General features: G+C 33.2%; 1 protein-coding gene across 1 annotated transcript; it reads left to right on the top strand.

The window, feature by feature from the left end:
• The first annotated feature begins 462 nt into the window (after nt 1–462).
• Nucleotides 463–1,661, top strand: LOC106752444 (EPIDERMAL PATTERNING FACTOR-like protein 6). The gene is made up of 3 exons (XM_014634128.2): nt 463–716; nt 805–851; nt 1,385–1,661. Exons 1-3 carry the CDS (start codon nt 602–604, stop codon nt 1,625–1,627), a joined length of 405 nt encoding a protein of 134 aa, XP_014489614.1. The 5' UTR covers nt 463–601; the 3' UTR covers nt 1,628–1,661.
• Nucleotides 1,662–14,460: the final 12,799 nt, after the last annotated feature.

Genomic DNA, 14,460 nt, shown 5'->3' with positions numbered 1-14,460 from the left:
TTCAATATTCTTCCTTCAATCTTACATCTTTTACTTCTATATTAAAATTAATCATTATGTTTAGCACAGTTAGCTGTATATAGATATTAAATTTTAGTTTAACCGTTTTGTTGTTGGAAGTCTCACGTCAATTAGAGATAACATCCATTCATAGTGTATATAAGTGAGTGCAAATCTCGTCTTACAAATCAGTTTTGTGAGGTTAAATTAGGCTTAAAGTCTATTTCTAATCTGGTATCAGAGTCATAGTTCAAACCTATTCTAACGATATTTGTTGTTTATTAGACATGGTGTTCTATCTGTTATTAGACCACCCATTAATGTCTAGTTTCACATTCACATTGGTGTATTCTGTGTTAAATTACATCATATATATGCTTTTTAAACCCTAGACAAATCAGACAAATGGTTTAAAGTGATAGGTACTTAGGTGTTTGTTTAGCTTCACATTTGCATGGCACGTACATGTAAACCCTACAAGTGTGGCTTGTAGTTTGAGAGTGGAGAGAGATTCTTTAAAGGTCAAGAGAGTGTCAGGCATATTTTGCAACCTCTGCATCGAAGTCTTGTTGATCGATTCAGAGGCTTTCTTCTTGTTGTAATGGAGAGGAAGATATCAAATTCCAACTACTTCATATACAAAACAAACTTCTTTTTCTTCATGCTGTGTCTCATCTTCAGCACCACCACTGATGCCACTTCCATTGCATGTTTAGGTATGCAACACCACAATCTTTCTACTTTTCCCTCACCTTCTTTACTTTTCCTCAAATCACTTAAACTTCCCTCCCTTATTCAATGCAGATGCAAGCAAGTGCCCCATGTTGGCCAAAACTCATGCAGATGATCAGGTATAAACAACCATCACCTACCATTAATTAACGTTACCATATTGTCACAATAGAAGTCATGTTCCTTAACTATTACTTATTTTCAAGGCCATTATAGAAATGACCTGATTAGAGTTTTCTTAATGGTGATTAAGCTAAACAGTGTAAGTCTAATTCAGTAATTGAAAAAAGTTGACAGTATTTTCTCAAGTCTTCTCCAACATTTTACCCTCCCAGACACAGAAGATGTAATAAATGCAGCAAAAAATAGTTGCAGGGTGCAGGAAGCTTTGCAAAAGATGAGCCGTCTGATACATGAGTCAACTGTGATTGAGTAACACAAGGGGCCAGTGGACCATGTGCTTCTGAATTGAGCAGTGACTATTCAGTATTCATGCATGCTAATAAGGATCATGCATCCTTCTGGTCCCACTTGCGACATCCACTAGAGATTAGAGAAAACACGTTACACTCAAATTTCTGTTTGTATGGTCCATGGTGTTTGTGTCCTTTTTTGTTGCAAGTAATTTCTGAGTAACTATGTTTTTGAACAGAAATATGAGGGGAGAATTGGACATGGCACGGTGTTTGAAAGCAAAGCAAAGATTTCCTCGGATTGGGCAAGGAGGTTTCTGGTTGGACCTGGCTCATCACCACCGCTGTGCACTTCCAAGTGTGGCAACTGTACACCCTGCAGACCGGTGCATGTGACGGTGCCGCCGGGTACTCCGGTCACTGCAGAGTACTACCCAGAAGCGTGGAGGTGCAAGTGTGGTAACAAGTTGAACATGCCTTGAATTTCCCATGATTTTAGAAAGAGTCAGTAACTGTACGTTCATAAAAAAAAAAAAAAAAAAAAGACTAAAAATAATAGTTCATGTGTTCTTGAATTATCATGCATAATATCGACTATTAGCTTTGTTATCAAAATTTTAATTTACTTTCTTTTCACTCTTTCAGTGACTGTTTATTTTAGTGCGATTTTTATTATTTCGAAAAAAAAAAGAAAATGTACGTTCATAAAAAAAAAAAAAAAAAAAAAAGACTAAAAATAATAGTTCATGTGTTCTTGAATTATCATGCATAATATCGACTATTAGCTTTGTTATCAAAATTTTAATTTACTTTCTTTTCACTCTTTCAGTGACTGTTTATTTTAGTGCCTTGTATATCTAATTACCTGATACTGATACATAATGTTGGATTTTGATATTTTAATAAGTTTTTTAATAATTTTTTTGATAATATTAGTCTGTTTGAATTTAGATTTTAAAAATATTTGAAACAGATTAATCAAACACTATCATTTTATTAAAAAATTGTAAAAGAAGTATTGTTAAAAATACTTTTTTCTATAATTTCTATGTAATTCTGGGCAGGTTCTATTGACTTTATAATTTAAGGCATAGCATACAAAAAAAGTTTACTTACTAATCGTTAATTCATTTTTTATTCCTTTGGATAAATTGAGATTAATATGGTAGTTGTAAATGTCACATGTCAGTTTTTAATATTTTTTATTTGTTTTTTAAAAAAAAAAAATTGGCTTTGTTTTTTTTTTAAAAAAAAATTCTACATGTTAGTATCGTGTAACATGAAAAGATTAATATTATGTTCGTGTAACATGAAAAGATTAATATTATGTGTTAGTGTCAACAGTTAGAATCAACATTACGTGTTAATGGATATATCTTGTATTCAATTTAGTTTTTATATATTTTTATTTTTCAATCATAAATTTATGTTAGTAGGATTTGTTCAATTTGTTCAAGTCAACTAGACTATAATTTATTCAAAAAAATAGTTGAATTCTATTTAGTTACCAATAAAAATAAATAAATTACAAATTTATAAAATTATTTAATTAGGTTAAAAGATGTAAAATATATTCATAATTTAGTTTAAATTTCATGTCCTTTTTTAGTAATATATTATAAATTAAATTTATAAGTATGCTAACAAAAGAAAAATATATATTTTTTAATTTTTCAAATATTAAAATTTAAGAATTACAATAAAAATTTTACATCTACATTTAATATTTTATAAAATAAAGGATTAAATATGTTTTTAATCCCTATACTTTAGGGCGATTTTGGTTTTAGTCCCTCTTTCAAACTAAGATACAATTTAGTCCTTCAATTTTAGAAAACTCTGGTTTTAGTCCCTTTTATCAAATTTTTTTAACTTTATTTGTTGTTTCAAACGCGTTTCATTATAGCATTTGGATTGTTTATACTGTTTGACACATTTAGTGCTTGAAACAGCAAATAAAGTTAAAAAAATTTGGTAAAAATGACTAAAACCAAAGTTTTTAAAGTTGAAGGACTAAATTGTACCTTAGTTTGAAAGAGGAACTAAAACCAAAATCGTCTTAAAGTATAGGGACTAAAAACATATTTAACCCTAAAATAAATAATACTTTTACCATTTTTTCGTAAAATAGAACTGTCGCCACCGGAAAATCGCGACGGGACGACGATCCAAAAAAGAAAAATATTTTGAAAAAGAGTTTGGAGTCGCCACCATAGTTTATTCTGGAAAACTACGGAAAAACCGTAAAATGATAAGGCAAGGTCTACAAAACCAAATTCTGGTTTCGGAAGTCGGTTACGTGTGGGGAAGGTGTTAGCACCCCCACAACGCCTGCCCTAAGGCAGTACCTTTAACTAAATACGCGAATTTGATGTGGTTTGCAAAATGTTTAATTTCCCCTAAAAAATAAAACTCTAAAGAAAACAAAATATTTTTTTGTGTTTTTTGTGCCCAACGAGGATTGACCTTGCTCCTACGTATTCTCAGTTGGACTGAGAAATCAGGGTTACGTAGTTCTTTTGGAAACCATTTGGAAAATTTGTTTGGAGAATTGTTTGGAAAGTTCGTTTGGAAAATTTGGATTTTTGGGAAAGTGAGCCTGACAAGGACTAGCCTTGCTCCTACGTATCTCCACTTTGGATGGAGAATCAAGGATCACGTAGTTCTGGCTAATTGCTTAGGAAATGTTTAAGAATTGATTGTTTTTGGTTTTTGAAGATTTTTTTATATAAAAAGAAAAGGGGAAAGGTTTTAGCACAAGGCCTACGCGAATGGTCGCACGTGTGCTTTAACCTTTTAAAACAATTTTTGTTTATTTTTAAGAGAAGAAGATAAAGGTTTTCAACACAAGGCTGACGCGAACGGTCGCACGTGTGCTTAAACCTCTTAAAATAATTTTTTTTTTGAAATAGGAGAAGAAAAAGGGTTTCAACACAAGGCTGACGCGAATGGTCGCACGTGTGCTTACACCTTTTAAAATAACCTCTTTTTTTTTTAAAGAAGAAGAAAAAGGTTTTTTAACACAAGGCTGACGCGAACGGTCGCACGTGTGTTATAAACCTTTAAAAACATATCTTTATTATTTTTGTAAAAGAAAGGAAAAAAGCTTTTAGCACAAGGCCTACGCGAAAGGAAAAAAGATTAGTATTATACGATTTTAAACAAAATCAACACTCAATCGAGTAAAAATAAATAAATTAAATACAAGAGATTCATAAGTGATATTGACACTAACACTAATGACATTGTGGCAACGGTCTCCATTGCAATGGTATTGGTAGGGTTGTTCTTATGTATTAGTTAGTATTTGTTTGTTTTATCTTTAATCTCTTTTTTAGTGTGTGACATAAGGAAATATGAAATAATTTTAGTGAAAAAAACAGGCTGGAACTCAAAGAAGTATGACTGAACAAGAAAAAATTATTTTTAGACAAATATCCACTTTAGGAGCTCTAGAATTGCATCCAAGGTTGCAAACATAAAAAATGACTCACTTGTAGGGTTATACTGCCATGGATTGCCCCTAAACGACCAGAAAATCCCCGTTGGGTGCAGACTGACTCGCTAGGTTGGTTGGTTGGCTCGATAGACGAGTTTGACAACATAAAATTGTAATACTCAAGTTGTTCCTAGCGAGTTACAAGTCAGAGAGCATCAACTTTTAGGCCTCACTTGACGATAATGAAGTCGTTGGACGAGTTTATCAGCCCTGATAAGCGAAAGTGGATATTTAATATGTTTTCGTGAGGGTTTTCATAATTCCTCATTCTTACATGAATATAATCATCTAGGGTGTTTGGGATAAGCTCTTGGAGGATTTTTGGAGTGTTAGGAAGCTCTTCCTCTCTTCCTTGGGTTTCCTCCTTCATCCATAGTAGTTTTCTCCCTTTTGGGATTGAAGAGGAAGATGGACCATGAATTAGAGGTGTTAATGTGAAGGAGAGGTGCAATTGAAGCATAGAGCAACTGCTAATAACCTTGGGAGAGGGCTTGCATGTTTTTGGTTTCCATCATGGAAGGTTGTTCTTATTTGTTCTTCGATTTGTAGGGTATATTCAAAGTTGTCCTCCTTTTTTTAAAAAGTTCACGTACGTCTTATATTTTGTGAAAATAGTTCATGTAAGTCCTTTTTACATACGGTGTTAAAAATGTTATAACGGCAGATTTGCCCCGTTGGCAAAAAGTGAATTAGTTGTCTAGTTTATCATTACGTGGCACTCTGAAGAGAATTGAGGTGTCAATTTTAAAATAAAACTTAATGACGTAGATTGGGTTAAATGAAATTAGTTTTAGGTTAAAATCAATTGGCAATTTGGGAACGAAGGTAATGCAGTGGAGGAACCTTCAGGGTTTATTCGTGGCCTTTCTTGGCTTTGAGGTAATGCCATTTGAGTTACTAGAGAAGTTCAGATGGCCAAAATCCCTCACATCAAATATCTAATCATGAAAATTGTTCTTGAAGAGCTCGTGCAATGATTTTGTCATTCTTTTTTTGGTTACGTTGAGTAGCATAGTGGCTATGGAAGTAGTGCCCATTATTATAGACATCACCAGTATTAGGTTGAATTATGTCACAATAGTATCGAGGACTATATGCAGGGTCAGAGCCAAAAAGATTAGTACCCCACTACATAACATTTGAATGCTCATACAGCCTCATCTTTTTAGTATGAAACTTGACTAAAAATTTGAAAGTCTTCTGCCAAACAATGTTCAAGTGGGTGATGATGGTACTTCCCTTTGTTGGTAATTCCTAAATTTGATTTTCTTATTTCCATGGCGTGACAATTCCCTTTACTATCATGGTATCTTGAACACATCTCCAATATTGCAGATGTAGCACCACTCCAGTGCAAGGGGATTAGGGTTTGGGAAAAGGGGATTAGGGTTTGGGAAGTCGCACGGGATTATGGATTTCATAGCAAAGAAAAAGGAATCAGAGAGCAACAACGCCAATAACTCCGAAAATGCTCATCATCAAACGTTAGATTCTTCTTCTCAATTAGCGTTGACACTTGATTCAAGCAACACAGAAACAGAAGAACAACAATCTCATGAACTAGGTCTTCACCCTCTGAAGGTTTTTCTCCCTCACTTTAATTTTTTTGTTTCTTGACAACTGAATTTCAGTGTGATTGATTGATGACGAAGATGATTACAATGATTGAAGAAGATGAAGAAGTGTGATAAAGCTTGAGTGGAAAGGGGACTGCCACTGACAGTCTCTCATTGGCTGAACTTGCCAACTAATTGGACTAATTGGACAAATCATTTAATTTTTGTTGGTTGCAAAACCAACGGCAAGTGCACCGGTTGCAGCGTAGCAAGTGATAAATATCGTTCTCTCCCAAGGGACTTGTGCAACACATAACAATTCTTCCTTTTATAACTCAATTAGACATCAAAGTGCACAAAAACAACACAAGAAACTCTTTTTGGTATTTTATCAAACAGTTGGTGTGCAAGGAATTTAACATAGTGTATTTACAATTTGTCAAAACTAGAATTCATCCATTTCATACTCATGCATTCACAAACATCTCAATTCCATCCAATAAGTCTTCAATTTCAATTATAGGTTCAATCACTACAAGAAATTTGATAATTACTTATGGATTTTACCGACGGAAATATTTTTGTCGGTAATTGTAATTTATCGACGGATTTTATCGACGGAATACATTTTGTTTTCTTGCCGACGGATTTTACTGACGAAATCATTACCGAAGAATAATCCATCGATAAATCCGTCAATAACGCGATTCACATTTACTGGAAAAAAAAAAACCGTTGATAAATCCGTCGGTAATAGACGCTTCATTTACCGAAGGAAAAAATCTGTCGATAAATCCGTCGGTAATAGACCCTACATTTACCGAAGGAAAATATCCCTCGGTAAATCCGTCGGTAATGGACCCTTCATTTACTTAAGGAAACATCTGTTGGTAAAATGGACGGGAATTTTTCCGCCCATTATTTTAATTATCGACGGAAAAAGCCGTCGATACATCCGTCGGTAAATTGAGCGGGAATTTTCCCGCCCATTTTTTCTCTCTGTCCGCGAGCAGAGTGTTATATATTTCGTTTTTTCTCATTTCTTCCTCATTTGTGCGTGGAACTTGCTGTTTTTCTTACTTCTCCATCTTCCACTCCATCTTTTTCTTCTCTTCCACTCCATTGTAGCTACAAATCAAAACCGTCTCCATCTCCATTCAGCAAGATCGTCGCTCCGTTTAGTCAGGCCGCTTCCATCTTTCTTGTCTGCAACCACTGTCAGCACCGTTAATGTCTCTTTTCTTCCTCTTTCACGCTTCAGCTCATTGTGCAACCCTTTTTTTCTTCTGTTTTCACTGTTGCCATGGGAGAACGACATCACTGCCGTGGGAGAACCACGCGGACAAGAGGAAAATGAAGACAATATGGATGCTAAAAAACTAAGGCATTTTTCCTAATTTTAGGGTTTCTAAAACAATTGGAGAACCTAAATTTAGTCTTTGATTTTGGTTTTGGAATGAATTGGATTGTTCTTTTGGTTTAGGAATGAAGAAAGGTTGATTAAAGAATTTGAAATCTGAGAAAAAGAAGAAGGGGAAAGAGGAAGAAGATGAACCAGATCGAGATATTTACTGACGGACTTACCGACGGATTTTTCCTTCGGTAATTACCGACAAATTATGTGGCAACTACCGACGAATTTTTCCTTCGGTAATTACCGACGATTATATTTTTCTGTCGGTAAGTATTACCGACAACGTTATTACCGACGGAGTTATGACTGTCGGTAATCCGTCGAAAAAATGTCATTACCGACAGATTTTGGACATTTCCGACAGATTTTGGCCGTCGGTAATTCTATGTATTATTGTAGTGAATCATATTTCTCAATACATCAAGAACCAAAATTCATGTCATGGGTGATCAAGCCACAACAAGCATTAAGCATAGAAATAAAATACTAACATGAATTGGAAAAGCATATATCATTAACATCACAAAATACATAAGAATTCCATGTTTTACAACTAATCTCAACAAATAGGAAAAGCCCTCCATGGTGGAGAACTTAGGTCTACAAAATTGAAGAGATAGGGAAGAAATTGGAACCAAAGAGAAGATGCAAAGCCTTTCCCAAGGTTCTTGGAAGCTGCTCCATGCTCCATTTGCGCCTCCCCTTCGCANCTCCATCTCCAATTTGTGACCCATTTCTTCCTCAACCCAAAAGGGGCAAAATCACCATTGATGAAGCTTGAAGACCCAAGGAGGAGTGGGAGAGCTTCCCAACNCCCCAAATAGCCTCCAAGGGCCTCTCCCAATCTCTCTAGGTGAAGAATGAAGTGTAGGAGGAGAAGAATGCCCCAAAAATCGCGAGATCCATGTTTAAATAACCCATTTTGACACATTAGTGGAAAGTCACGCCCAGCGCCCCTTCTGGGGCGCCCAAGCGCCAAATTCTGGGTAAAACAGCGAAGCAAAGGGCGCCCAGCGCCCTTCTGGGACGCCTAGGCATAAATCTGTAGAAAAAGGGCGCTCAGCCCACCCCCCCCCCAAGGGCACCCGGGCGCTATAATTAAGCACCAACAATGAACCACAAGACGTCGGGCGCCCTTTTGGGGCGCCCAGGCATGGAAATTGGGCTGCAGCACACAGAAGGGCACCCAGCGCCCCCTAGGGGCGCCCGGGCATGACAGTTTTGACAGCATTCAAAAATTCAGGCTCTTGTACGCTTCCAAAGGCATCCAACATGGGTATTTGCTTCAAATTGATCTTTTATTGTCCCAAAACATGTTCCCTTGAGTTCTTGTTTGTTTTCCTCCACTAGAATTGCTTCCTATTCATTTATTTCACACACTCAAACATAGAGATTAGAGGTGAAAACAAACATATACTAAATAAAACACAAGAAAACTAGAAGACACACTAAACGTGAGGATAAAACAAGGTAAAAGCTATGAAGGAGTTGATTTGTTCACAAAATATACACACACAAACGCGTTAAATCAACCGTTATCAATTTTGGCCAGCAGAGCAATTCTGGTATTAGTTTTTTAACGCCGTAAGAAAAAAGGACCAACTTACACTATTTTTGTAAAAAGTAGGATGTTAGTGAACTTTTGAAAGAAGGAAAGACAACTTTAAACAGATCCTACAAATCGAGAGACTAAAATAGGTATTAATTTTATATATATATATATATATATATATATATATATATATATATATATATATATATATATATATATATATATATATATATTGTTGATTATATATTGAATGCTAATTTTGAGAGAATTTTTTTCTTAAGGTTGTCTCCCAATTATATGTAGAGAAACAAACACATCATCAATGAATTTATTCATAAATTTATTCATAAGTAATTATTTATAAATTTTACTTATAGATTTATCTATAGATAATTATTGATAGATAAATCTATAAATAACGTTTGTTATATGACTATTTTACCTATAGATTATTTTTCTGTAGATAGTCTGTAAATAAAATTTTATTATCTACGGATTTTGTTAGATGTTTGTTATAGGTAATAACTTTTTTTTCTTGTAGTGCTTTTAGTTTTTTAGGTAATTTATGTTTTGGAGTATGTTTGGTGGAAAAAGCTTTGGTGAGAGAGTGATTCTATTTAGTTTGGATTGACAAGTGATTATTGGAGCTTCTGGGAGATATGCACATATGCTTTTTGTAAACATAAATTCACAAGTTTTTTTATGTTTTTCGTAAAAACCATCATTATAATGATAAATTTATAACTTAGATAATTTGAATTTTATTAACAAAGTAGTTTAATGTTTTATCTTCGTACCTTTTTTATAATAAGTATAATTTGTTCGTTTCACGATAAATAAATTTTTTGTTATAGATTTGGTTTGGTCTCTCATACTTTGTTTTTCATGTTCTTTCCTTTTTATTTTAATATAATTTTATGTAACGAGAAATCGATAAATTTTGGATTTGATTTGGTTTTTTATGCTTTGTTTTCATTTTTATTATTTTAATACAATTTTATATAATGATAAATAATTAATAAACGTTGAAGAGGAAAGATAATTAAAATATCAAAATTCATAATAATATCTAACACAATTTATTTGAAATATTTATCTTTAAAAAGTTAGACAATAAACAATATCAAGTTAGTTGTTTCACTAAACAATATATTCTAACAACTTTACCCATTTTATAAACGTTAAGTATAAATTCATCTACATTATGATATGAGAATGTGTATTCTAAGATTGTTATGTCATTTATTATAAAACTATTGATATATTATACAGAAATATCTAATATACTAAAAATAATTATAATGTATACAGAAATATTACTATTACTATTACAATTGATAAGATTGTGTTAGTTATAATAAAAAAACCATGCACAAATACAGTTTTTCCCATTTTCTTTGAAAAGCAACATGGCCATCATCATGTTCATGGTAGCTTCTGGGTTGAAACTTCTTCATTTGGACGGACGCTTGACAAAGACATTGTTTGGATAAAGAAAAGGAAAAAGTGTCTTTAACAACAATTTTTTTAACAATTTTTTGACAACGTATACGTTGCAGCTTATGATTGGTCCGTTTTAAATATTTTTTAAAACATAAATTCAAATAAACCAATAAAATAATAACACATGTCCTGTTGTCAAAAATGTTGTCAAAATATTATCTTCCTAAAGAAAAATACAAATGTATAAAACAAATAATGTGAATGTCGGTCTTTAACTTTTTTTTTTGAGTTGCAACACGTAGAATGCAGTGTAAAATCTGTTTTCAATAAAGATAATGATAATTTGATAATATTTTTTAACAACATTTTAATATTATCCACGTGCCATTATATGATTAATCTAAAATTATTTCATAATTAATAATAATAATAATCATAAATACTGACATGAACCCATCACAAAATGACACATACGTGATATTATAATATTATTAAAAAAATGTTCTCAATTATCCATTCAATAATGCATCATTACTGAAGGATTCATCACTTTAACTCACCATCACATATCTATTAACTATAGTCTTCATCTAATTGATTCGTGCACGTCTCTGAATATATAACGTTAATTTGAGGTGCATTCTAAGTCAGGTTTTACATGTGGACCTTATTGTTTCAGAAGTTGATTGTTAGACAACACTTAAATTATTGCTACAAAAACATTATCCCTAATCCATTCAACATGTTACGGTATAGAAATAGCTCTTTGCAATCATAACAAAGTGAAAAAGGAAAAATCATGTGGAAATTAATTTAAATAAAATTAATTATATACTTAGTTCAACAATTTCAGCCCTACGCGTCCATGAATGAGTTGAAAATGAAACTACTTTTAGAAAGAAAAAAAAAAAACAGAGAGAGAGAGAATACAAATGAAACGAAAACATTTTTAAGAAAAATGGGCATTAGCTTTTTTTTCTTATTTATTTGGGATAATATTTTCACCCTATATATCATTTAAATGAAAAAAAAAATAGTAAAACTAATTGTCTATCTGTGTCCAAAGTTGATTACTAATATTGTGACATTTTCTATTTATGCAATATTATATACAATGGAAAAAACAACAATTCTAAAAAAGTGAACTATTTAAATATTTAGTATATATACACAATACAATATAATCATATTCATAATTAGATTAATCAAATTTCATTTGGATCAATCATAAATGGACATAAAGTAATCAACAATAAATAAACGTTTTTTTAAATAATTGTATTAAGCATGTTCTCATATAAACACACTAGTGCAAAAACGTTGTTTAACGTCACCCATTAGACGTCGGTTTCGTGAAAATCCAACGTTTATTACTGTACAGTGGCATTATCGTAAATAAATTGGAAAATTAGACGTCAGTTTCGATGTCCAGCGACGTCTATGACATCATAGATGTCACACCTGCCGCAAACTAACGTCCAATTGCCTGAGGTATGTGATAAGACAGTCCATTGACGTCGGTGTTCACGGGGACCGACGTCTACTAGGCTGCAATTAATGTTGCCCATCAAATTCCCAGGAGCTTAGACGTCGACTAGAAAGGGTACTGACGTCTACGTCACTGACAGGAAATTAAACGTCAATCGGTTCAGCTTTAGACGTCGAATAGACGTCGGATCCCGTGAAAAAGCGATGTCGACTGGGCTACAATTAATGTTGTTCACCTAATTCCCCAGGCAATTAGATGTCACGTAGTCAAACGTCGACGTCTAAGGCCTGTCTGGAAGGCGGGAAGACAAAAATTCTTCAATGTAGACGTCGGTTCTGAGGGGCACCGACGTGAACTACCCTGAAGGAAACCAAAACGTCAATCTTTTCAGCTTCATAGACGTCGGATCTCCTGAAACACCGACGTCTATAGACGTCGGTTTCGGGAACAACCGACGCCCCATTTCATTTTAAATAGACTGCAGACTCTTCACACCATTCAGTTTCTGATCACGTCTTCATCTCTTCTCCTTTTTCTCTACTTCTCCTCTTCTTTTACTTGCTTGCGCACCTCTACTTTTTATCTCTTGTGGTATTGCATTGTCGTTTCTCAATATGTTATTGTCTTCGTCCTCGCCTTTTTCTCTCTTGCATCCTAGGTGCGTGGTTTTTTTTTATGCTTTACCGTTTAAACTTTCTTTAGTTTTTTAGCGATTATCTTGTCGTTCAACTAATTAAAATTTGCTTTCTTTGTGTTGTGTTTTAGTGCAGTTTTGATCCTTTCTTTGGGTAACATAGTGTAACATTCTCCCTTTGCTTGCTTCCTCACAAGAAGAGTGGCGATCTTTTGAGTTTTCTATGGCTTCCGACCCAAAATGGAACTTGGGTCCTTGTCTAGTTCTCGTATCACCGTAATTTTTTTCCTTTATGGTTGAATAATGGGAAGTAGTCATGGACTCAGGTTCGGTTTTGGGTTGAATGTCATAGAAGATTCAAAAGACGCAAGCTTTTTTTGTGGGGAAACTAGCAAGAGGAGAGTGTTACACAATGCTACCGAAAGTCTGGATCAAAACTGCACTAAAACACAACGCCCTTGTTAGACGTGGTTAGTGCATGGTCCGACGTCTATAAGAACATAGACGTCGGTTAGTGTAATTTACAACCTCTATACATTCATGTTGACGTCGGTTTAGGAATAGGCGGACGTCTATATAGAGTAAATAGACGTCGATTTGAGTATAAGCAGACGTCTATATAGACGTCGGTGGATATCGTTAACTGACATGTATATAGACGTCGGTTGGATGAATTTCAACGTCACATAGACGTCACCCGTATAGACGTCGGTTGGGAAAGTAACGTTAAAAACCCAAATTAACCGACGTTAAACAGCGTTTTTGCACTAGTGACAATACTTGACTCATTTTAATAATTTAGATCTAAAATGTTAATTTCATAAGTCAAGGTGAATTGAATTAATTTTAATCATACTATTTACAAAATATAAATCATATATAGTATTAAAAGGTTTTATAAAATTATGATTTAGTGTCAAGTAACTATTATTCAATGTCACAAAGTCATGGATTTACTGTTTCACTAATGTCTAATGGTATTTAAGCATCGCCTGGTAGTAATTAGGTACCTGTAAGACCTTTTTGACACCTTTGTTTGCAAATTTATAAAGTGACACCTGACGATGATTACTCAGCGTCCAAAGGTGATGCAACAAAAATACTAGTTTTAGTGCAAAATTATCTTGTAAGATAATATGCATTATTTTATATATAAATTTATTTTATTTATAATCGATGTGACAACTCTAACCTATCATACATCACATTTTAATATAACTATTGAAAGTTAAATTACACATTTAAATCATTTTTGTAAACTAAATACACTTAGCAATAAAATTAAAAATTCTAAATTTTTTCTATGCATGCATGTTCTCCAAATTAATTGACATTATTAATGAGTAGCTGTCTTGATTTGCTTGATTTACGCCAATTGCATTTGCATGCACTGTGCTGCTTCATGCTTGTCTGCTATTTAGCAAGCACCATGTATATTCATGCATCTACCTTTCATTCAAACTGCTTATACCAACATAAACAATAATTATTGTAGCAAATAAAATCCTAAAAAAAAAGTCTATAGCTATATATGCAAGTGGCACATAAGCAAAGTGAAATCAAATTAGAAATTAAAAATGGACAAAGTTTTAAAAGAACAACAATCAAACGTAAAAAATTTAGAAGTAACCAAATATATATATATATATATATATATATATATATATATATATATATATATATATATATATATATATATATATATATATATATATATATATACATGGG

Source organism: Vigna radiata, unplaced genomic scaffold, assembly GCF_000741045.1.
Source record: "Vigna radiata var. radiata cultivar VC1973A unplaced genomic scaffold, Vradiata_ver6 scaffold_158, whole genome shotgun sequence".
Classification (NCBI taxonomy): domain Eukaryota; kingdom Viridiplantae; phylum Streptophyta; class Magnoliopsida; order Fabales; family Fabaceae; genus Vigna; species Vigna radiata.
Note: the sequence above shows the minus strand (reverse complement) of the source record. Positions and strands in the feature narration are given on the sequence as shown.

Coding starts and splice junctions, on each gene's coding strand:
- LOC106752444 (XM_014634128.2), top strand. CDS start 602: ATGGAGAGGAAGATATCAAATTCCAACTACTTCATATACAAAACAAAC. Junction 717..804: donor CACTTCCATTGCATGTTTAG/GTATGCAACACC, acceptor TATTCAATGCAG/ATGCAAGCAAGTGCCCCATG. Junction 852..1,384: donor AAACTCATGCAGATGATCAG/GTATAAACAACC, acceptor GTTTTTGAACAG/AAATATGAGGGGAGAATTGG.